This window comes from Lygodium microphyllum, chromosome 3 (assembly GCF_053477565.2).
Source record: "Lygodium microphyllum isolate KBCC chromosome 3, Lygodium_microphyllum_v1.1.10, whole genome shotgun sequence".
Classification (NCBI taxonomy): Eukaryota; Viridiplantae; Streptophyta; class Polypodiopsida; order Schizaeales; family Lygodiaceae; genus Lygodium; species Lygodium microphyllum.
Window position 1 is genome coordinate 13,593,020 of NC_141137.1, and position 26,088 is coordinate 13,619,107.

Sequence of the window (26,088 nt, forward strand, 5' to 3'; positions counted from 1 at the left end):
ACTTAATGCAAATATAAAGTTTTAGAGCTGTAGGTGAAAAACCATACCAAATGCATACCAACTATCAAACTGCAAGGACTAGTATACCAAATAGTGATTCCATGGCAGCCATATTGTGAACAAACAATAGCTTGGATGCATGGTGAATACATCCGAGACCCATTATACACTAGAGTTGTCCATGGTTGGAGGAGTGGAAGTGCTAACTTTTCCTTGAGCATCGGGCAATGCTCAAGACCCTTGCTTTGTTGAACTTGAGTGAGTCCGACTCCAATTGGAAAGCACTGAGATAAAGCTACAACAATTGAGAGTGGTCTACCAAGTCACTCTCTTCCATCCATTTAGCATTTGTTGAATAATTTTGAAATTTCACTAAGTATCTCCTAAAACCGTTGATCTTTTTCTCTTTATGTGCCAATATTTGCTTAAGTATCAAGATCTCATCTTGCTCCTTAACCTCTAGCTGAATTTCAGTGGATACATCCTCTAGCACATCACAATGAAAAGGCTTCAACAAGCTCACATAAAAGGCATTATGTATCTCTCTCAGTGTGGAGGCAATTTCAGCCTATATGCAAGATAATTGATCTTTTTCAATGTTTGGAAGGGCCCATAATAACTGTTATTCAGATTTTGATACAATCTCTCTCTCTTTCTCTCTTATATAGTAACAAGAAACAATTGCCGCGGGCCCTAGTAATGCGGAAATACTGTCTTGGACTGATATGTCAAAGGGACGCCAAAATGGGATAGGTGTTGGGTGTAAACTCGCATTCATCCCGTATGTATAAACTTATAGGTGGGAGCACACCCTTTACTTGTATCCTAACTTATAAATACATTTTTATTCTTCATGTACCGTGCAACACACTGGTACACTCACATTCGATTCTCTTTGCTCTCAGCTCTATCCTTGCTCATTCCAGTCTCGCACTCCATAGCACTCGTGCTCAACAAACTAGTATTAGAGTGTTGATTACAATGTTTGTGCTTTCCAAGAGTGTTTCTCTCCCTTCTCTATCGGGTGTTCGTGTGCACAAGCACACAACACCATTTTGGTTGAAAATTTTGGGGGTTTTCTCGGATTCAGGAATTGTGATCTAGAACAAGACAATCTGACCAGGAAATTGCAGAAATTGCGCACATTGGCTCCCAAAATTTTGGGGCTTTTCTCATATTAGTGAAATTTTGCTTAGTTGACTTAAATTTGGTGACATTGGTGCACATTTTGACCTGAGAATCTTGGGCTTTTGCAAGATTTTGGCAAATTTTACTAATTTTGCCTGTTTTATGCTCTTGGGTTCATGTATTAATGCAATTGGTGCAGATTAGTCAGTAAAATTTTGGGGCTTTTGCTGAAATTTGAGAATTTTGGCAAAAATGATGTCTGAAATGTACATTGAGAACATTGCTGATGCAATCTTGGTGCTGTAAGCAGTGAGATTTACCTCCCACTTGTGAGATTTTGAAGAAATTGCAGAGAATCTTGTTTTCTTTTGTGTATCAGAAGTACTTGGTTACATATGTATGCAGTACATATGTTGGGCAGCTCCCATTGAGTTGATGTATTGCTGAATAGTCATGTTGCAGCAGTCTTAGTGATCACTTGCAGATTTGGGATTGCTGCAGATGTACTTTTGGTGATACTGTTGAAGTGGGAGTCACCTAGCAGTGATATATGCTTTGAGTATATGCTGAAATTTCAGTTATACTGCTGAATGTCATCCGTTCTACTACTGTACATGTACTTGGACTGAACCTTGCTCTCATTGACTGAAAATTTGGGCTGAAATTAGCTGAATATTCACCTTATTGTTTGCTGCCATAAATTATAGTATTGATCTTTGGGCACATTGCTGAAAAATGACTGCAAATGCTTCAAGCAATAGTGACACTAAATCCCTTCTTGAAATCAAGAGGTTTGATGGCACTGGTTTTAACTTGTAGAAGGATAGGATGCAAGGCATTTTGTTTCTCAAGGATTGTGATGATGCTCTTTTGAAAGTCAAGCTTGCAGCTATGATAGATGAGGATTGGGCTAGACTCAACAAGAAGGCCATTGCATACATTAAAATGGTTGTATCTGATGATGTACTTATAGACATTAAGCATCTTGATACAGCTTATGCCATATGGAAAAAGTTGATCGACACTTATGAAAATACAATTCCAAGTAAATCAAGTGCATCTTATGCGCAAGCTTGTAAACATGGAGTTGGATGACTCTAAGCCAACATCGGAGCATTTGAGTGCTTTCACAAGGATTTTGAGCCAGTTGCAAGACTCTGGTTTGCAGATCTTCAATGATAAATGGAAGGCCATTTTCTTGTTGATGACTTTGTGTGATAGTTGGGAGTCTTTGGTTGTTTCATTTAGCAACAACCCTGCTTTAACCTTTGATGGTGTTAGGGGCTCTATTCTCAATGAGGAGATTAGAAGAAAGTCCAGTGGAGAAAGCAGTGGTTCGGTCTATCATCTTAGAGGCAGGTCAAAAAAGAGGGGTAATGCAAGAAACAAAGGAAAAAGAAGGAGTAAAAGCAAGGGCAAATAGCAAGTTGTCACTTGCTATCAATATGGATGTAAAGGGCATAAAAAGGCCGACTGTGGCTACTTCAAGAAAGAGCAAGAAAGAAAGAAATAGGAAGGAAAGGAAAAGAAGGATGACAAGAAAGATGATGACAACTCTCCCTCAAAAGAAGTTGCAAAGGCAAATGTTGTATCTAGTGTGGTCATTGAAGAGCTCTCTGACACTTGAGAGATACTTGTTGCAACCTCATGTAATGATGTAGATGTTATGGTAGCAAAAGGTGATATGCACATCACTAAAAAGGAGGTAATTGATGCCTTGCTTTTAGCTCATGATGGGTTGTCTCAATCATGGATAGTGGACAACAGTGCCTCTTTTCATGTTACTCCCTCTTTGGAGTCATTTTCTGAATACACTACAGGTTGCCTAGGCAAGGTTTACTTAGGTAACAATTATGCTTGCGAAATAGAGGGTGTAGATACCATTCACTTAGTCCTTGAAAATGACCAAGAGTTGATTTTGCATGATGTTAGATATGTACCTGGTATTAAGAAGAGTCTACTATCAGTTGGGCAACTTGATGCAAGAGGGTATTTTACTACCTTTGGTGGTGGATCATGGAAGGTCCATAAAGGCTCTATGCTGATTGTTAAAGACAGCAAAAAGGGGACTTTGTATTATTTGCATTGTAAAGCATTACTTGTTGGCTGTGGCTGAAGTGCATTCATAGATGGAACTTTGGCACAAAAGACTTGGCCATATGAGCCAAAAAGGCCATCAAGTTCTCTCATCTTCAAGGAGATCTAATGTAAAAGGCTCTGGTCTCGACTTTTGTAATGATTGCATATATGAAAAACATTTGAAGTCTCCTTATTACTTTGGTGTCGTTAAGAAGTCCAATGCTCTTGACTTAGTACATCCTGATGTGTGCACTATGCCTGTTAATTCACATAGGGGTGCACGGTACTTTGTCACTTTTATTGATTATTTCAATAGAAAGTCATGAGTGCATGTATTAAAGAGCAACAAGGAAGTGTTGAGTGCTTTTAAAAAGTTTCATGCTTTTATTACCACACAAAAAGGGCTTAAGTTAAAAGCTATAAGAACAGATAATAGGGATGAGTATGTTTCTAATGAGTTTAAAAAGTTTAATGAGATACATGGCGTTAAGAGGGAGTTGACAACCCTTGACAATCCTGCATCAAATGGTGTGGTTGAAAGATATAATCACACACTTTGTGAGAGAGTCAAATGTATGCTGTTCACAGCTAATCTCTCATAGCAGTTTTGGGGAGGCTCTTAAAACTGTAGTTCATGTGTGCAATCGCTCTCCCAATCGTGCATTGGAAAATGGCATTCCTGAAGAGGTTTGGTCTGGCAAACTTGCTTCATATGACCATTTGCGTGTCTTTGGTTGTGATGCTTTTGTGTATATTCGTGTAAATGAAAAGACTAAACTAGACATGAAATCCAACAAGGGCATCTTTATGGGCTATGGAGATGAGGGAGAGATGGGATATAGAGTTTGGCCCTCTTAGGATAGGAAAATAGTATGTAGCCGAGACATAGTATTTAATGAGGCAAAGTTGCTGAAAAATGCCACACATGGTGACCTTGACAAGAAGGTCAAATCTCATCATGAACAGCCAGCCATTTCAACAACCATTAGCTGAAGATTCTGTCCCTTTTGATGCTGAAAATGAGCAGTAACCTATTGTGCTACAGGCTATAGATCATTGGGTAAGGTCTACACGTGTCAGAAGGCAGCCACAGAGGTTTCAACCATCTTTGGATTGCATTTTATTGATTGATGAAGGTGAGCCTTTGACATTTAAAGAGGCACAGTCATGTGAAAACAAGAGAAAGTGGGAGCTTGCTATGCAAGAAGAGATAAAGTCTCTGTATGTGCTACAGGCTATAGATCATTGGGTAAGGTCTACACGTGTCAGAAGGCAGCCACAGAGGTTTCAACCATCTTTGGATTGTATTTTATTGATTGATGAAGGTGAGCCTTTGACATTTAAAGAGGCACAGTCATGTGAAAACAAGAGAAAGTGGGAGCTTGCTATGCAAGAAGAGATGAAGTCTCTATATGCGAATAACACATGGGAGCTTGCACTTTTGCCCAAGGATAGGAAAGATACTCCTAATAAATGGGTTTATAAGGTGAAATGTATTGATGGAAAGCCCAAATACAAGGCATGTTTGGTTGCTAAGGGTTATACACAAAAGGAAGGCATAGACTTCCAAGAGGTTTTTTCACCGGTGGTGAAGATGAATATGCTCCGTGTTCTGTGTGCTCTCACTGCATCCTTGAATTTAGAGTTGGATCAGATGGATGTGAAGATTGCTTTTCTTTATGGTGACTTGGATGAAGAGGCGTACATGAAACAATCCGAAGGTTTTACTATTCCAGGGAAAGAGCATTTAGTTTGCAAGCTGAAGTGGAGCTTATATTGACTGAAAAAAGCCCTTAGACAGTGGTTTAAAAAGTTTGGTACTTTTATGCCTAGCCATGGATTCAAACATAGCCATGCAAATCACTGCTTATACACAAAAGACTGATGATGGAAGTCTTATCGTGCTGGTTTTATAGGTGGATGACATGCTGATTGCAAGAAAGCATAAGAGTACTTTACATACTCTTAAAGGCAGTTGAGTTCAGCCTTCTCAATGAAAGATTTGGAGGTAGTTGAACACATTTTGGGCTATTTCTTAGTGTTCAAGGTTGTAGAAAATGGTAGCATTGAGTACTACTACGGAGGCTGAATATATTTCAGTCACAGAAGCTTCTAAGGAAGCTATTTGGCTTGGTCGTTTGGTCAAGGATTTTGGTCTTTCTTCGCGTACTCCAGTGCTTGGTTGTGACAGCTAGAGTATAGTATGTTTGGCTAAAAATGCCATGTTTCATGCATGTACCAAGCACATAGATGTTCGGTATCACTTCATTCGACAGGTCTTGGATGATGGCCTTGCCACACTGACTAAGGCCAAAACCCAAGATAAACTTGTAGATGTTCTCACTAAAAGCCTTGCAAAGGCTTAGCATGAGCATTGCATTCGACTAGTGGGAGTTGGATAGTTTAAAGGCACCACTTTGGGCCTTTAAGTGGGAGGTTGTTAGGTGTAAAGTCCCTTTGGGTGTAAACTCCCATTCATCCCATGTGTATAAACTTATGGGTGTGAACACATCCTTTACTTGTACCCTAACATATAAATACATTTTTATTCTTTGTGTACCGTGCAATGCACTGGTACACTCATATTCAATTCTCTCAGCTCCCAGCTCTATCCCTACTCATTCCAGTCTCGCACTCCATAGCACTCGTGCTCAACTTTAGGGGATGTTGCCTATCTTGTCTATGATAGCCGTCCCCCCCTCCTAGCCATCTTGTTGTTAGGGGTGGTTGATAGGGGATGTTTTGATTGGGGACTTTTTTTTTTCTTTTCGTTTTGGTCTTTTGGGATCTTTTAGCTTTTTTCCAAGGATTTCCTCCCTATATTGTCACACATGACAAACATACAAAATTAGCATACTCTTGTATGAAGTTTTAGAAAATCAGTCCACATTGCAATTTTCTACAATGGAAAATACATGTCTGCGTGCATTCACATGCATATGGTCTTTGGTGATACAAATTCACACACATCCATCCACCACATCACATACATACATTCGGTAACTATGAAATTTAAAATGTTATTTATATATGTTGTCACCTCCCACATCGCACCCTTGGTCCATGTCCCCTACTTTTGGCTGTCCCCTGTCCCCATTCTAGTTCTTGATCCCATACCTGAGTACCTCATCCTATGTTAGTATGCTCTCTCTACTCTTCACTTTTTCGAGTCTTGCCTTTTCAAAACACAATCTCCTTTGCAAAGTGCAAAGCATGTCCATTTCAATGTGTTGGCCTAGTTTGTTTTTCCTTGTGATCTCGGAAGAGCATACTCAATCTTCTCATAGATTGCATCGATGTTCTCCACATAGCAAACCTTAAAGATCTTATCCTTCATGTTTAAAATAGAAGGCCTTTTCTTGCTTGCCTCCATAACCTCAAGTGGAGCCTTACTTGTGAAACTATGCATTGTATTATTATATGCAATCTCTATCAAAGGCAAGTACTTTTGCCTTTGTGTAATATGCTCTTAACACAACGCCTCAAGGAATCTAAAAATATGGAGTTTGCTTATTCAGATTGACCATTTGTCTGTAGATGGAAGGACAAAGAAAATTTGAGCATGGTACTCATATTCTCAAAAAACGCCTTTCAAAACGGTCTCATCATCTACGGATCACAATCACTAGTGATTGACTGTGTCATGCCATGATACTTAAAAATGTGCTACAAAATAATTGTGCCATATGATCAACCTTTATCTTCTTCCTCGGCGGAATGAAATGGGCATGCTTATTGAACTTGCTAATAATAGCCCATATTCCATCATTCCCCGTAAGGTGTCCTAAGAAGATCAAGGATAAAAATCCATTGCAATGCTTTGCCAAGACCTATTAGATATAGGCAAGGAATGCAATAAACTTGGCACCTCTAGCCTATCCTACTTGACTTTTTGACACACAATGCATGTACATACAAACATCTCTATATCGTGTCTCAAAGCTAACCAATAGAAAGAGTGTTCCATTGCCTTGGCTGTAGCATGCCTTGCATAAGGAGCATGAGCCCCAGTCATCACCTTTGGCCTCAATTGCTTTGTAACATACAGTCGTTTATGCATCATCGGAAAGCCATTCCTTAGTACATAGGGCTTATTCCTTTGGCTACTACAAAGTTGATCATATACCTTAGCAAACTCGGAATCAACAATTTATTGATTCTTCATTGCATCCAACTTAGTGTGAGAAACAAAACTTATTTGATTAGCTAGCAAAAGATCTGAAGTTATCTTTTCCTTTAACTTATCGAAAGCTGAAATTTCTACTATTGTCCACTTAAATGACACACCCTTCTTTTGCAAAGAATCAATGGAGATGCTAAATCAACAAAGTGACAAAGATATTTCCTATAATAGAAAGACAAGCCAAAAGAAGTGCAAATCTTATGCACATTCTTTCAATGTGGCCATGAACATATTGCTTCGATCTTTGTAAGATCCATATGTACACCATCAACTGGTACTATGTGTCCCAAATAGTGGATTTCATGCAAAAAGAACTTGCTTTTCTTGTTATTGATCACGCACTAAACGATTCAGAATGTTTCCACAAATGCTCTATGTGGTCTAAAAATCCTATCCATCATCTGATTGAACTTGGATGGAGCATTTGTAAGTCCAATTGGCATGACAAGAAACTCGTACAACACAAAATATGTCTTGAAAACCATCTTAGTACATCCTTTGGTCTAATGCATATTTAAAGATGCCCACTTTTCAAATCAATACGGTCGAATATGGTTGATCCTTGCAATCTACCCATGATCTCATTGATTGATAGAATCGGACATCGATTCTTGATTGTTATTCTATTCAGAGCATGATAGTCAATGCACATATGCCATGAACCGTCCTTTTTGTGCACCAAAAGCATAGGTGAGTAAGAAGGAGATGAGGTAGGATGAATCAACCTCTTTTTTACTAGCTCATTAGCATGGCATATTATCTTTGCCTATTGGGCTGCACTCCTCTGGTATGATGGTTTATTAAGAGGGCTACATCCATGGCATGATTCTCTAGCCTTTTAGGCAATAGCTGTCCTAGAAGTGCTTGTGAGAAACAATTGGCCGCATTTGCAGAAATGACATGCAATCTTGATCAAAACTAGACATGTTCCCATCAATCACACTACCATCTTTATCCTTAACAAAAACCAAGTACATTGAAAGATGAATTTTCATTACTCTTGAAATGATTGAAGCGGATACAATTGGGATTGATTCCCCTTTTAATTTTTTAGCAAAAGTATGGATCTTGCCCTTATGAAGAATGATAATAACTTTGTCATGGGAGTCAATCACTGCAGGCAAATGATGACACCAAGGTATACCAAACAATACATCACAACCCACTAAAGATCTCTTCGTTATCCAGATAACTCTAAATGTGTAAATGATGCTTCCCAATCACAAGTATGACAAGCTCTACATGGCCCGGCATGCCATAGCAATTTCTCCCATGTGTAAGATAGTGAGGAGGTCAATTAGTAGCAGCCCACCTCTCTTTTGTTAGGGGCTTACAAGGGCTTGGGAAATATATTAACAATTGATTATGCTGTGGGCTCCTAGATGTTTTGTATGGGATTAGAGTACCTTGGACAATATTTTCACATTCTTTGGGGCCACAAAGTGGTGCAAGCCACAATGGCTAAGGCATGTGGTAATGCCTATGGCAACGTTGACTGTGGGTTTTTGGAGGGGACCATGGCGCGACTAGGTTTTCATCAATAGTGGATAGAAGTTTCATCAATTTATAACCCACAAGCAGGATTAAGATCAATCTATAACCCCCAAGGTTGATTGCGAATTTTTGGAGGGCAGAAGGGAGAGGAGTTCTACGTCCTTACCATTTCTTGTCCTTATAGCAGTGATGCCTTACTTCCTTTGACTTGGTAGTGGAGGGCCTTAGATTGCCAGTTAGGGTAGAGCCAAACTACACAAATGACATGTACATAGAGGCTAACTCAGTGATATCGGAATGTGACTAGCTATGGAAATGTTCTACACAATGGCAAGAGAAAAAATCAATTGGCAGAGATGAGTTGGCTACCGTATGAATGTCAACTCATAGAATCCCATCTGTGCTTTGGGTGGATGGATACAGGTCCCAGGGTAGATCATCATGTGCCTAGGCTTCCAAGTGGAGCTAACAGTTGACTTTCTTTAGTAGGTAGGGTCCTCAATAAGTGCCATCAGCAATTGTTTGGTGTGTGGCTTCTCGCTGGTGCTTCTCAGTAGCTTGATTGGTTACCTATGTTGCCTACTTTGGAATTTTCTGTGGTTCAGTTTCGAATGGATTCAAGGAATGATCAAACCAAGCTGGCATGGAAGACCATTATCAGAGAGTTGGTCCAGGGATTGTTGACCCAAAACGTCAGAGTGAGGCCCTGCCAGGCAAGTTGGTGGTCAGAGTGCTTACTTGATGTGGGTAGACTTGGAAACTCCTCCTCCAGGAGGCCTTTCCAGAACGTGTGCATTCCTTGGAAGGGATTGGAGAAGTTCCTTCTGTTGGATTTTTGAAAAGAGTCCCCACCAGCCTCTCCAATCCTCTTTTCTGCATAGCCTTTTGAGGGTTTGGCAGTGCTTACAACATGTGCTAAAGAAGAGATCACTGAGCTGCCAAAAGGTGATTGCTAGGTAGTAGTTATTGGGAATGGGCAGGTCAGGACAGGGATTGCTTGCAGCTCAGGGAGCACATTCAGTGGGCAGTTTGGGATGCTAGCCCAGCTCGTTCCATCAAGTTTCCTACAAGGTGACTGTTGAGCCTAAGTACTTTGATTTTGAGTGATGGAATTAGACACACTTAGCACAATAAATGAAAAGAAAATAGGCTAATTGGCAGATTCTCATGTGGATAGGTGTAATGTAAACTGTCTATATCTTTATTTGCAAAAGACTTAAGCATGAATATTTGAAAATTTAATGTTATATCTGAATCTGAAGTGTATGGAGTTTCAGAGGGTAAATTTGTTTTTCTCCAGTGGAAAATTTACCTGCTTCAGTATATCTCTTGGACAACTGCCCTCATGACTGGTTATTCCCTCAATGTACAGCAGTGGTGAGTACCTTGTATTGACTGTGCCTTCAGTATAATGAATTTCTCACGGCTGGTTTGATTAACCCACATTCTTCTTAAAGATCTTTCTCCTTTGATGGTTACCTTTCTTTACAACAGTCTAAATTGTTTGAAAAGATTCTCTGTACTATATTGGGCTGCAGTTTTGGAATTGCTAAATTGGACGATTTATGCACACAAAATTAGCTGCATGTTTGTATTTGTCTTATTTCAAAAGAGGGTGTTGTTTCTCATCAATGCAAAGCTCAAGAATTCAGCCTTTACTTACCAATTCTCATATACTCATAAATAAGGTTGTGAAGATTTGAGAACTGGAAATTTAGGTAAGTAATATGACATAAAAGCTAAAACCTTGGATGTTACTTCTTTCTAGTCTCTGTCAAACCAGCAACAAGGTATTATCCTGGCTACCAAAATCAAAATAGCTTGCTCTCATCATAATTCCTTACTGGACAGGTAGTCAATGCCCAATGCTATTCTCTATGAAGCTGACTAAAAGCTTTTTGTCTTTTATATACTGCTGTGCTGCAAGGTTAATTATCCTTGCAAGGTGATACAGTGCCTACACCAGTACAACTTCGTACATTAGCGACACAACTTGCAGGCTTGCCTTGGTTTCACCAAGGTTCCAGCCAACTCTGCAAATTACCTGACTGCAGTCAGATACTTCCAAATTGGCACCCTCTTTTGAAAGAGAGAACAGAAGCACTAGAAGTCACCTTGGCTTTGGACAGCCAGCCACATGCCATGGTTGCATACCAGCTGCACTTCCAAACGCTCCTTTGCCAGCTCCTCTGGTTTGGTCACCAAAAACTCATGGATCACCTTCCACACAATAGTTGTAGTGGAGGTCGCCACTTCAATGTCCCCACATATGGGGGACTCATGTGGGGCTTTACAAGGTTGGGGTGGGAGCTTTTGTTCGGACTTTGGAAAAACTTTTCCTCCTAGTTTTTTATTGAATGCACAGAATAGGCTTTCCCTCTTCTTGAAGAGAAACCTGTGCCTGAGCTAGTCTTTGTTTGGGAATGGCAAGACTTAAGAAGCTCACTTCAAGTGGGTAATCTCTCTTAGAAGGATTTCTGTGTCAAGGTCCCAATAACTCTATGCAATGCAACTTTCATATTTGATGAGTATGAATGAAAATTAGAGAAGAAGATCACTTGCTATCCAAATCTTTGTGCATTTTTTAAATCATCCATGTTATACAATAATTTAGTGTCTTGTCAACATTGATGGGTTGAATTCAGTCTTGATAATTGCGAAATGTTTGATCAAGCATAGGACACTGTGTAAGTGTGCTCCTAGTATATTGAAGACTAAAATCTTGAGTGCAAGTTTGGGGTTGAGGCTGTGCAAAAAGCCGTGTATCTTCTAAATAGGTTTCCAATCAAATATGTCTGACTTCCTAGTGATTGGAAGTATTGCATATGTGAATATACCAAAGAGTAAGAGAACAAAGCTGGATTTTAAGTCCAAGAAGTTGTGACATTATGTTTGATGAACAAAAGGCTGTAGATTTTTAGTAAGATGCTCAAAGTAGATAAAGTGCTCATAGGGTTTGATGATGAACAAAAAGGATTGTGAAAGTATTCAGCATGACATGGCTACTCCTTTCGTGAAACATGAAGAGGACTAAGCTTCTGTGTTTGAACCTAGATTAGTGGAAATCAATCTTGAATTTATAGGAGCAGATATTCAATTAGTGTCACCTTCAAAGGAGGGAAGGTTTCCAACATGATATTTCAAGACTATTGAAGAAAACAAAGCCGAGCAACAAGCTGAAAATGATGGCAATATGTACAAAGAGTGTTGTGTGAAAGGAAGTCAAAGAGGCATATCAATTTTCCTTCAACGGCTCAAGTTGTATCTAATTTAGAGCCTGAGTCTTTTGGAGAAGCAGTTGGAAATGCTAAATGGTAGTTGGCCATGGAGGAAAGTGTCTAAAGTCCACAAAGAAAACTAAAATGTGGGAGCTAGTACCTCTACTACCAAACGGCAAGCATGCAATATGCACTAAGTGGATATACAAGCTGAAGTTCAAAGCACATGGAAGTCTTGAAAAGACAAGGCTAGGCTGGTTGCAAAAAAATACATCCACATGAAGGTATTGACTTCGAGGATATGTTTGCTCTTGTTGTTGTAGCCTTGTCTCTTGTCTAGGCTGGTTGCAAAAAAATACAGGTATTGACTTTGAGGACATGTTTGCTCTTGTTGTCAAAATGAATACTACTCAAGCTGTTGTAGCAATCGTACACTATTATGAATGGGTTATTTTTCATATTGATGCAAAAAGTACTTTTTTTTTAGTGTTTATGTTGATGATGAAGTATATGTGACTCACCTAGAAGGATATGTTTCGAAAGGCAAGGAGTCTTTGGTATGCAAGGCGACAAAGGTTTTGTAGAGATTCTAAGAAGCTCTAGAGCTTGGCACTCAAGAATTGATGCTTATCTTCACAAAAAAGGCTTTTCTTGAAGTGTTTCTAATCTAGATATTTATATTTTACGTAGGGGAGATAATATCATATTTGTTCTTGTCTATGTGGATGATTTGGTAATTGTAGGAAGTAATGGACAATATACTTGATAAACTAAAGCAGCCTTGTCAAAGGAATTTGACACGAATTGTCTAGATTCATTGCCTTATTTGTTGTATCCTTAGGTTTGGAGAAATGGTACTAGTATGTTTCTAATACAAAGAAAGTATATTAAAGAAATGCCAGAAAAGTTCTCAATGGCTGATACAAAACCTATGTCTACTTCTCTTTAACTTAATCAAAAGTAGTTGGTCTTTATAGACGACATGTGTGCTCTTTGGCCCGAAGGATCCAGCTTCTAACACAACCAAACTTATAGATTTTATGTGTGCTGTTTGACATGAAAGTTGTCATAGCAAACGTATTGAGATACGCTATCATTTTGTGTGAGAGAAAGTCTAGGCAAAGGAAGTTGAGCTTGTGTATTTCTCAAGAAATGATTGGGTTGCGGATATTCTCACCAAACCACTTGGCAAAGGATAGTTAAGAGTTTTTCAAATCCATAATGGGCATTAAAGAAAACAAGCTTATTATTAAGGGGAAGAATTGAAAAGGATCATATGTTTTTTGCATCCAGAAGAAGATGTCCTGATATTTTGGATGTGTTATGTGTAGTGAATTGTTGTACTTCTCAAGAGGGTTTACACATATTTTTACAAATCCTTCTTAGATATGGATCTCTCTCTTCTCTAGAGGGGACATCCTTGGGGGTGATTGCGACTAGTAGAGACATGATCTTCAGCTTGATGGTGGAGAATGACTGCCGGCTCTTCAGAGAGGACTTATATCAACTAGAGTTTGCAAATTACTCTTGATAGAGGATCAATATGGTGATACATTTTGATAGATGATGATACATAGAGTGAGATGTAGGTATGTACTTGATGGAGAGATGGAGACATTGGGCATACCAGAGGAGGTCCCCACAAAGGTTATAGTAGGACCGGGGAGAGTGGGTTTTGAGAAACCCATTTACTTGATAAACACAACAATGTAGCTTTCTTTCATAGTGAGACCTAGGAACAAGAATTCAAATGATCAAAGATTAGAGCAGAGTCACTAGACACTCAGCGTTGGTATGGAAGGACGGCCTACTTTCTTGATAGATTTTTGGAGAATATTAGATGATAGCTTCAAACCCATGAGGAAATCTCTTTTTTTGTGGCTGATTGCCCTTTAGAGTTTGGCAGATTGGCCCAGTTATCGCAAGGATCTCATTTGGCATAGCATGCGTAAGATGTGGAGAGGTAGAGGAGACTAGAGGCACTGTTTATGGGATTATCTCAGACCCAAAAGGTGTGTAGGAGAGCCCTTATGATGGTCTTTCATGATGGCACATAGAGGCCTAACATGTGGTTATGAGGATTTTCACAGGAGCCACTCCTTTCCCAACTTTGGTGAGCATTTTAATAGGATTCAAACTCTAGATTAGTTATAGACTTAGTGGAATCAAGGGCACTATCTGTTGGAGGTTACTCATATGTAATTCTTAGTCACGTGGCTATGCTCCAAGGCCCAATGTTGCACACCTGACTCAAAAAATGAAAAGAAAAAGGGGGCCCCCAAATCAGGAGAAGCCATAATGGGCATTGGGCCTTGGTAGGGTTCCTAGTTTAGACATAGGGAGGTGTCTAACCTTGAAGACACAATAGGTTTGAGATGGCCTATGAAGACACAATAGGTTTGAGATGGCCTATGTGGACTTGACTCTTGGGTCAAGTGGAAAAGATTAATGAAGATGGTGGTATACACGAGGTGACGAGTTGTCAGATGCATCCACTTAACGGGGTTGTGGGCTAGGGTCAGTTGGTGGCAGGGATCGGAGGGGGGAGCCCATGGCCCGATGGTATAGGGAATAGACTGTGGTATGCCATATATGAGGGCAAAAACTGGTGGGTCGGTTGGACGGCATATATATATATATATATATATATATATATATATAGTCAATGATACCCTCTATGCACAACATCAGGGTTGTCTCCGTACATAGTACAGACTGATTCGGACGGTACAATGTGTACGATATGGTACCGTACGTATTCATACGATTTAGTACGGAAAAACTGGCACTTTTTGGCCACCTCTTCCCCAAGGCTATAACTTTCTTTCTTCTTTCTCTCTTCCCCAAGCCTTTCTCAAGCCTCTCACACCCTCTTTTTCTCTCAAGCCTCTCTCTCTCTCTCTCTCTCCCCCCAAACCCACCCCCCCCCCCCCCCCCCCCCCCCCCCCCCCCCCCCAACCTGCATCTCTCTCTCTCTCTCTCTCTCTCTCTCTCTCTCAACCTTCTATCTCTCAAGCCTACTCTTATTTGTATAATCCTTCATGTATGATATATCCACTCCCATCTATGTACTGTACCGTATGTATTTGTATGATTTAGTATGAAAGAATTGGCCCTTTTTGGCCACTCTCCCCCAAACCTACATATTTCTCTCTCTCTCTCTCTCTTTGAAGCTTCTGACACCCTCTTTCTCTCTCAAGCCTCTCTCTCTCTCTCTCTCTCTCTAGCCTTTCTCTTTCTCAATCTTCTCTCTCAAGCCTACTCCTATTTGTATGATCCTTCGTGTATGATGTATGCACTCTCATCTATGTACTTGTAACTTATAGATAACAATAGTGCACGTTGAGCATGCGGCATGAGGTTTTGGCATGTTACCCTTAAATATTCATCTTATATACTCTCATAGCATTGCTATTTAGACTTTAAACATCCATTCTATTATCTTTAGTCCAAAATAATCAAGTTATTATCTTTATTACTTTTTGCGTACTAATATGGTACTGTACCTTATAAAATCTTAAGGTACCATTTAGTACCGTATTTTATTGTACTGTACCGTATCGTACCTTTCGTACTTGACAACTATGCATAACATAGGTATTGAGCACTCATACCATCTACACTCACCATCCTCCATCTAGGAGTTATCTAGGTCAGAAATTTCAGACATTGACTGTATCAGTTTGACAAAGGAGAATTTTCCCTCCCTCCTATTCTCTCTTATATTCGTGTTCACAGTTATCTTCTGCTATGCTGTGGTTTCTTTCACTATCATCACAAGTGGAGGTTGATTGCTAGCATCATTGCTTGTTTGATCTAGACTATGGGGTGTGGTCATACCATTGACCTTCAAGATGTCTTCAATGTGAGCCGCTCTCTGGGATCTCGAGAGAAATTATTCATACTCTCTTTGGGAAATGGGATAGACTATAAAGTGACTTTGAGAGGATGAGAAGGAGAAGAGATGCTTTTAGATGGACATGGGGCTGAGGTACCTTCTTTCTTTTACTGCCTCAAATGGTCTGGCATCACGGCCCATCAGATTGGTTGTTCCCTCAACCATTGTATTTATGATATGCTTAGCAGTCCTTCACATGAATTTTTGGGCTTTGTATTTTATGTTAGGTTTTCTGAGGGGTTTTGAATAGGAGTTTCTTTACCTACCTTTCTTGCTTCCCTTTTTTTCTTTTTTTGGCATAGGGGGGTTTACTGGCTTCCAGTGTAAAAGTGCCAGTGAGAGATTCAGGGGTTTTGACATGAACATGGGTACACCAAATTTATGATCTCTCAATAGATATTATAGTGTTGCCTTTGGATTGCTCTCTTCTTTTGGTTGCCTTTTGGATTACTCCTGTCTCTGAGCTCTCATGCAACTTAATGGAGTTTTCAGTTCTTAAACTTGCATGGATGCATTTGACAGGCTTTGTTTTTTTTTTTTTTTTTGGCCAGACATTGCATTATATGTCTTGTGGATTCTAAGCTTCACTGATTTTTTCCATTTTTGAAAAGCAGTCAACATTAAAGATCTTGAACCACATCTTGCAAATGGGTTGAATGCCTACAGTCCTTCACCTAGTGGGAAAATGCCTCAATGTCAAAACTAGAATGCCTAGACACTATGTGTAAAGCCAATCAGGAGATAAATTTTGATGGTGACAATGATGCCACCTTAGCATACATTCTTCATATAAAATATTAGATTTGTAAGTATGGGTTAAGTCTTTAGCATCGTCCAAATATAGTCAGAAGATGCATAATGGATATGTTACCTTTTATATGCAAGAAACAAGAAATGCTCTATTGACATTGCAAGAGGAGGTTTTACCTTTCACGAGAAAGCTTTGTTCTCAATCTATCCCCACACAAAGTGAAATCGGAATTTTTGTAAGGAAATTGTTGCTTAGTAAGCAAATTTGCCGTCTTTAAATATCCTGATGTATATAACATTGTAAGACCAATATTTCTTTGCAGAAACACTTGAAATTTTTGCTTGGTTTTTACTTTGACTGGTGATAGTTTGTAACACCACCACTACTAGCAGATAGGAAATTGTTTTGATCAAACATTGGCCTATATGAGAGGTATAACCATGTTGCACATGTCATGACAAAACCAGTTCAACAGCTTCATAAAGGACATTTGCAGTTGGATGCAATTAACTCTTTCGGGTGTTCTTAAATTCTGTCAGCTTGCATCTCACTTGAAAGTTTGCTACTTGTATTGCTACGTTTGTTGGAAACTTTCTGCTTTCTAAAAGTAAATTTTTTGCTTGCAACCTGGAGTTGGATTCTTCCTGCTTGTTTTTCTTAATATCCAATTTGAGGACTCCAGCTCAATTTTCATGTTTTTCTTGAAACAGGTTCATCATGGAGGGGCAGGAACAACAGCTGCTGGTTTAAAAGCAGCAGTAAGAAGTCTACTTGAACATGTTTCTTCTTCAAAAGCTCTACATGTTTCTGTTGTTGAATCATCGAGTGGCAATTCAGGTTGGAGCTTGTAGGTTTATACTTCACAGGTTAGAAGCAAAAGTTGATCGCAGGCAAGGTTTTACAAGGCTTGGGAAGCCTAATGCATGGCACAATAGGCCAAGCAGAAGTTTCCGCGTTTAGAGGCATAAATGCAGATTTAAAAGTATACACTGCTTTTTCCTAATGAATAATTATGTATATGTAAATGCTATAAAGATGTGTAGGCTATAATCTGCAGTTGCAGATGTTACTTGCTACATAAGAACATTCATTGCAAGGGGCAGTTTGTGCTTGCAATCTAGATGGGACTGTACAGCACCTACATGGCAGACAAACAGGAAGTTCTTCAGGATCAAGCTTTGCTGATTGCTATTTTAGTTTTGGTACCGAGCCTCGTGGGGTTTCATATGAACTTGAATGTCAGCTGTAGCGGTGCATGAAAGAGCTATCACAATGTCTTATATTTAATGTTCACTATGGTAAGGAAGACGAGGCAAAATGGTGATGGTTGAGGCCTTGCCAAGCAGAAATGTTATCTTCAAGCAAGAAATCATCCAGTGAAACAACCAAAGCTGGAACCTAGCTGGGCATCCTGCTGCAAGAAGCTGGACGTCTCTGCCATTGCATGAGACTCCAGACATTGGTTTTTCCATACTACATCTTGTTAAAATGTTTTGCTCTCCAAGGCAGGATTTGGACTGTGTATAGCAACACTACATGTAACAAATATGAATATATGTTACATATTACATATTGAACTTGCAAAGGGAACTATAACTTGCAAGCACTTCATCCTAATGACTGAAATTCAGCAATAGAAAAGAAAAGGGAACAGTAAAGTTAAAATCCTCCCACACGATACAAAGAAAGGTCAGCCCCAAGGTGTAGTGCCTCCTGCGGCTTCCATTTATTAGTTTGAGAGGATGCATCTTGGAGATTTTGGGTTTAGAAGAGGTGGAGTCCATTGGGTTGGTGGAGTTAGATGCCAAGATGTCACTCTATTGGCATTAGAAGAGATGGGGGAATGTTTCCCTGCCTCTTTTAAATATGTTCACACAAGATATGGGGCATGTAAAGGCTTAGAAAGGTAGTCCTTTTCATTTAGTAGATGGTCCATAGAGCTTTATTAATGGTCTTATTACTACTCTCAACTTGCTGCAGATCTTGCCGATTATATAAAGCTTCATAGATGTTGCTCATGGAATGACATCCTGTCTCAAGGGATGAGATAACGAGGTCTCAGGATGAATAGTGACTACTCCCTAGAAGTTGTAGCCCAAAGCCAGATCTAAGGTCATACTAAATGCCACTATTGCCTGACTGGCTTTCCTTAACCATCTACTCTTAAGAGGACCCCAGATGGAAGCATCATGTTAGGCTGATTCCTCAGGTATCCCTGAGACCAAAGTAGGAAGATTGCTTTGTATGGGAAAAAGTATTGATCCTCCTTCCTGGTCAATTTTACTTTTGGAACACACTTTTATGGAGTTTAGCCTGTCATTGCAGCACAAATCCTGTCTTGATGTATAGTGATAGCCTCTCGATATTCAAAAGATGGAGGAGGCTTCACTTGCTCACAATAGGGGGAAATCACTTTGAAATTAATCAGAAAGGAAGCAAGGCTGACAATAGTTTTTAGGTTGTGCAGGATGAAGATTGGGCAGCAATGATCAAACCAAAAAGGGCTGAAATTAAGGCAATAATATAGGCTTGTAGCAAGGAAGAGTGAGCAGAACATGTCATTCAGCCATGACATGAAGGTTAGAAGCAGCCATACGTATTTGAACAAGCAGCATGTGTGCACATCTTTTATGGTAATACATGGTATATCTGTGTGGTTAACCCCAAAAGGATGAAAGCCCACCATCCCTTGCCCTAAATTGGGGGAGAATTCGGAAAACGGAAGGTTTAATGCCTCAAAAAGTTGAGATGCCAGGGTATCAAAGGCATCCTTGAAATAAAGTTGAGATGATTTGCAATCAGAGGCTATCCCCCTGTCATTGGCTTAGCTTTTTGGTAGTAAGTTTTAAAACAATCAAAGTTGTACTCTTATTGGCTTAAAAAAACATCCATGCTAAGCAAGTCAGGTCTTATTGCGAGACATGAAGTTATGACAGGCTCATAGGTAATAGAAGTGCTGGAAGGCTCCTTCACTGGGACCTGAGAAGTATTCTGCTATTGAAGGGTCTCCATGCCTGCATCCCACCTCATTCATGATGAACCACTTATTTCAGAAGGCTCCTTCACTGGGACCTGAGAAGTATTCTGCTATTGAAGGATGTTTCAGAAGGATATTGATGTGCACACAAACACTTGTGGGAATATAACCTTTCCGCACTCTGCTTGGGTCTACTCTGTTTACCACATTAGGCTAGCTTTTGACTGTTGTGGTCAAGACTGGAGAAAAAATCTAGACCCTTTCGTCCTTTGAGAATTCAAAGGCATAGCCAGATGGGTTTGTAACCAATAAACTTTATCATATGCTGGCTGAGGATAACACATGGGCCAAGGAAAAGCAAGCACGTAGTCTTGATGGTTTAATCATTCATTACAATCTGTGAGATTACTACAGCCATTATATACGGGTTTCCTTGTTAAGGAAGGTGTTTATTTGGAGACTTATTGTTGGTGGCCTTCCTAAAGGAGATAAGTTGAGGTGTTGCAGAGCAGCTCATGTGGATTGTGTTTTTTGTGGCAGATATTTCGAATCTCTTGCTTATTCCCCAAACCGATAGGGGACATCCTCTTTAGGGCTTGGATAGCCATTACAAGAAAAGGATAACTATTTTTAGCTGGGTTTCAAGACACTTGCTCTTTGTGCTTTACAAGTTCAATTTAAGAAACCAACTTGGTTTTGCTCTTTCTATTCATCTCTGTCTCTAGCAGTCATGGGCATATTGCTCAATTAGATGATGTGGTGATTAAGGACATAGAAAGACATTTGTTTCAGGTTAAAGTGCAACAGAGGTTTTCATACACATGCTATTGGACAGCATAAAAAAAGGTAGTAATGGAGAGTGGGACTGCATACGGGATGGGGCCTTCTGAAACATCCTCGTGTGACCACTGTGCAGTGACATTGTACAACTCACATTCATCAATTTCTGCACGAGAGTACAAGAGGGAGGGTTGTTTTCCTTCCTTTTTTGGGTTTTTCTTTTTTCTTTTGGGGAGGGCTGTGGGATGGATGTGGGCAGGGGATTGATTTTGCTATTATAGAATACAATGTGATAGAATATCTAATGCTGCAGTGCCCAACTACCATTGTACCCTTTTTTGGCGACCAACCTTTTTGGGGTGATCGTGTTCATGCAAGAGGTGTGGGTCCATCTCCGATTCCGGTGGCGGAATTTTCTCTTGACAAACTGGTCAATGCTATCAAATTTATGTTGGAACCTCAGGTACAACACCTTTCCCACTCTTTGCAAACCTGTTGTTGTACGCTCAGGTTGGAAATTGTGGCTCTGGTTCTGATTCCTGAAGTGCTGCGAAGCTGAGCGTGACAACTTCCTTTGAGTTTTCTAGCTAGTACAGTGTGAAATCATTTCAGGAGGGTGAAGTAATAAAATGTTCCATGTTCTTGTGTTATGATCCTTCTGGTGTATGCTGTTTTCAAAGTACATCAACATAGAGGCTTTGCTTCTGAAGGTAGAAAAAGTTACTTAACGAAAACTGTGAGATAATAAGTAAAAGGTGAGCCTGTCTACTTCTCTGTTTATCTCAGGAAAGTGAAATAATGAAATGTTTTGCTGCTTGTGTATCTACTCCTAGTGTGACTGTAGCTGCTTCGCCAGTCTCCTTGATGCTCCTCAGACTCAACCTCCTGGTGGAATGACCGGCAAACATGTGCATCCACAGACATGTGCGTATACAGTTTATCTCAAGGTGCGGATCCTCAGACATGTGCATATACAGTTCTATCTTTTAACCTTGAGGTGGTGTGGCGATGTCCACATTTGCCCAATAGGTTACCCCATGATAGAGGTATACATATAGAAGAAGTGGCGTTGATATTGTGCTGTCTTGGTGTGGAGCGGTTCTAGAGAGCACATCCATATATGATCTATGTCAATTTTGACCATGTCTGACCTGATAGCTTGATTCCTCTCTGTACGAGTGAGATCTAAGTATGGGTGATTCAAACAATATTGTGGCAGTGGAAGTGCATCCGTCTTGGCAGCTACTGCATCTCCCAATGAAAGTGTAGCTCCCATGAATGTGACATGCAAGTATATAGAGGATCTAGCATATTCAAGCACATCCCCTTCAAGGGTAATCACATGTCTGGGCTTGTGTCACCCAAGCTCGTGTGGCATTGAACACAATCACGTTTGTCTTGTTGAGGTTCATTGTCAATCCTCTCCATGTGCATAAAGGCAATTGGATGTATGTGTTTGTGTGTCTCTGCAAGATCTTAAGAAAGTTTGCAATCGGTACCACATCATCTGTGTACAACAAGATGGCCTGTCAATATGCCAACTGAGTTGTACCTTGTTTCAGAATCTATCCACCTAATGCAACTGCTTATTGATGTGGAATAGGTGAAAGTGGGCACCCTTGCTCTATTGCCCATCCTATTAAAAAACCTTCCTAGAGCTCAAACTTGCAGCAACCTTGAGTCATACAACACCCACCCCCCCCCAACACCCACCACCCCACTCCCGCCCACCCATTTTGTGGTCCCTCAATGAGCCTAGCTCAGGGCAGCATGTCAAATGCTTTGTGGAAATCCTTAAAGCAACAAGAAATCCTCCTCCATTAGCCTTGCCCTCATTTCAATATATGATGAAGCATAGCAAGCCCTCTCGTGAAGCCTACATTCCCCTGCGCTCAATGCCCCTTGGTTGAGCTCATGCTCGAGAATCAAGCCATATATGATGGTCTTATAGTTTCCCACTACCATAGGATCCCCACTCTCAAAGAGTGGTATAATGGTGTGGATCGTCCAACTTGCTAGAAAAATCTCATACATGGCTTGATTAAAAATCTTGTTTTCTCCTTCAAGAAAAGAAAATTTCTATTAATAAAACCCTGGAGAAACACCACCCAATCTGGTGGGCTATAGTGAGGGGCCATATGAAAGAAAGTGCCCAAGTTCCAGGTTGAAGAAGGCCTCTTTCCTCCTCCTCATCCTCTCAATGCCACTTTGGATCCTCTCCCATCTCTTGCAGAGAGTGCGAATGAGCTCTATCCAAATTCTCGAAAGAGTCTCTGTTATGGATAAATCTTGAAGGTCTATAGCAAGGGTGCACCTTGCCATCCAGATATACTAGGCTATAATACTAGCAACTAGCCCTCTCATAAAAAATCTTTGTCAGAAAAGGAGCAAGTATCTCACATGCATGCGTAAAGTTTTCTCAAAGGTCATAATGAGCTTGTGCATTACGATGCTACAATCTACCAATTGCATTTGTCATTATCCCTGGATAAAACTATGAAGTACAAGATGAGGAAGGCCAGATTCTCTGCATAGCTATGCCACACCTTTGGTGCTATGCTTGGTGTACCCAGCTATTTCTCCTAAAACATCTTCCATGCTGTGCCCAAAGGCTTTCCTGCGCAAAGAACAATTGATATATGAGACTAACCTATGGAAATAATCTGAAGGGCTGTGAAAATAAACCAACTTGCACATATTAAATTAGGAATTAGGAAATAAACAAAAGATACACTGAACAGGAGAGCTAGAATAGTTTGGAAAAGGAAGTATCCAGACACAAATGTGACCTGATGTGACACTTGCATGGTTTCAACTGTGTAGAATAGGGTTTTGACTATCAAGAATTGGGGCTTTCTGCAGTTTTGGCCCTAGAAGAACTAGACATATTTGTATTAGGAGTGTCAAGTGGAAAGTTATCCTCAGGAGAACTATACATGGAGAGAGTAAGGACTATTGAAAGATGATGTCCCAACTTTACTTTAAATCTTCGTAGTGAGCTATGGTGGACAAAAACTTTTCTTGAGGGGAAAGAAATGTTATGCTATCGATAAACAACTATGGAGAAACACTTAAGAGAGAAGGACCATGGTGCATGGGGTTCAAGGGAGCTTTACGAATTAAAGAGGTGTTATTATGAGCATGTGTAACATTAATTATTTGTATGTGTGATTAGGGACTTGTATGTACACCCACATTAAGCCATTAGTAAATGATGATGGCTGTGAAAAAGGAAGGTCCAATACTGGCATAAGTAGGAGAGAAGAAATTTGAATTATGCACACCAGCCATAGACTTTAAAAAAGGCCTTGGGAACTCCAATGCAAGTAGATTTTGAGATATGAAGATCGCACAGGCAATGCTAGTGATGTTTTCTCCTAATTTCAACAATACAGATGTAGTGTATTGCCTTTGAAGGCGATTGGGATGTTATTTGTGCGGTTGTGTGTAAAAAACATAAATTTTGGCATGAATGACTAAGGTTCAAAAGGATTACATCTTTTTTTTTGTTTTTAAGTGCAATGTTCTTATATTTTTCAAGGGTTTTGGGGATGAGATACTATGGGTGGTGGGTGTCTATGCTCCCAAATCAGCAATGGAGCAAGAGTGTGTATTGTTTCTTAGGGTTTGAGAATGAGATACTATGGTTGGTGGGGGTGCATGCTCGCAATTCAGCAATAACTTGGCAATGGAGCACTGTTAATTGTATGCTGATTTGAAATGTCTCCGTGTGGCTTCTGTGGGTTTAGTTTTAGAAAGTGTATGTATAGATTATTTGTCATTTCTTTTGAGTGGAATAAAGATTGTTCTAGATTCTGTCATTATGCCGCAGAGATACACATTAGATTGGTTTTGTGAGATCGATTGACACAGGAGTGGGAAGCCATCTTGGATGCATGCCTTTCAAAGGATGAAGGCAAGTATGTTGGAAGATGAAAGGCCAGCCGATATCTTCGGAAGATGAAAGACCCATGAGTATGTTGACAAATTAGATTGGACACAGGAATGTGGAGCCACCTTGCATGCAGGCATTTCAAAGGTTGAAGTCAAGTATGTTGGGGAGATGAAAGACTGGCCAGTATCTTGGAAGATGAAAGACCAGCAAGTATGTTGGAAGATGAAAGACCTCTGAGTATGTTGGTGATCTTTAGGCTAGAGGCTACTTGAAATGTCAATTACATGAGCAGAGAGAACTATGCCTATTACGAACAAAAAAAGAGACCTATGCCTAGATGCTTGCAAGGCTCAGAGTATGTGCATAGATTATTTGCCATTCCCTTTGGGTGGGATGAAGATTGTTCTAGGTTCTGTCATTATGCCCCTGAGATACAAATGAGATTGGGCCTGTGATATCAGGTGATACAAGAGTGGGAAGCCACCTTGGATGCAGGCATTTCAAAGGATGAAGTCAAGCCTGTTTTGTTGCATCTCCATAAAGAAAAAAGGCATCAGATGCAAGACATGCCAAATAAATTGCTCAATGCTGATGTGAAGGATCTGAAGCTCCGCTTTCTCTCACATGTCAATAGGAGTGGACTACTGACTGAAATTCGGACTGATATGAAGGATCTGAAGCTTTTTAGGATCCAAGATTCCTATGAGCCTCTTTCTAATTAGGACCACCGAAATTTTAGGAACCCCTAAGATTGAGGTTGAACGTCTATTTGAGGCTTCATTGACAAGTCTTTTGCAAGTTTGGTACCAGAAGCCAAACCTGTGAAACAAAGGCCATACCCTATGACTCCTAGGTATATGTGCAAGCCATGAGGGATGAATTGGACAAAGTAGTAAAGTAGGATTCACCTATGAGATTAAGCACATGGAATGGCAACCATTGTCGTGGTACTAAAGAAGGAAGGGTAAAATCAAATTGTGTTTCAACTACAAGAAGATCAATGCAGCACTATGAAGATGGGTAACTCTCCATTGCCTTGCATTAAGCACATGTGAGAGCATGTTGCAGGCAAGGAGACTTAGAACTTTCTGAATGATTTCTCTAGATACAATCAGGTGCAAGTCTATTAAGACAACATCACAAACACATTTGCAATACAATTGGGGGTGTTTACATGCACAATTAAGGGCCAAGGTTATGAATAGAAATGCAAGCACCTTCATATGTAAGACATTGTGGCATTGATGCTTCCTTGAGATCAGTTGAAACTCCCTATTATTAGCTAGCTTTGAGACATGATGTAAATCTCTTTGTATCCCCAAAAAAAAAAAAAAAAAAAAAAAAAACACATTGGGTTTGTTGTGACCCTTGCCTCTTCATGATAGACAATCTGTGATCTTTCTAGGACACCTATAGGAAATGATGGCATATGGCTATTATTTTGCAGGTTTAACAAGCAGGCTCATTTCATTTGGGTGAGGAAGAAGATAATTATAGATCACATGGTAAGATTGGCCATGTTGAAAATCTCTAAATATCATGATATGTAGACTTTCTAAGGTTCCAGCCATGAAGAATGCAAGTTGCTTTGCAACACATAAGTGACCATGCATCATAAGAATTTCCTCTTTGAGAGTATAGTGCTTATTATGTGGCCATCTAATAACAAATCCTAGGCTCTAGGA

General features: G+C 40.0%; 1 protein-coding gene across 2 annotated transcripts in view; it reads left to right on the plus strand.

Annotated features, from left to right (window-relative positions):
* The window catches only part of LOC148038067 (sterol 3-beta-glucosyltransferase UGT80A2-like), a 110,637-nt gene that overhangs the window by 80,834 nt on the left and 3,715 nt on the right, over positions 1-26,088 (plus strand). The window contains exons 11-14 of one of the 2 annotated variants that reach the window (XM_087668531.1): positions 10,185-10,261; positions 17,462-17,509; positions 20,822-20,971; positions 21,342-21,455. In XM_087668531.1, coding sequence (XP_087524657.1) covers positions 10,185-10,261; positions 17,462-17,509; positions 20,822-20,971; positions 21,342-21,455 — 389 coding nt within the window. The remainder of the gene's footprint in view (positions 1-10,184; positions 10,262-17,461; positions 17,510-20,821; positions 20,972-21,341; positions 21,456-26,088) is intronic. The other variant, XM_087668539.1, reaches the window with a different exon arrangement.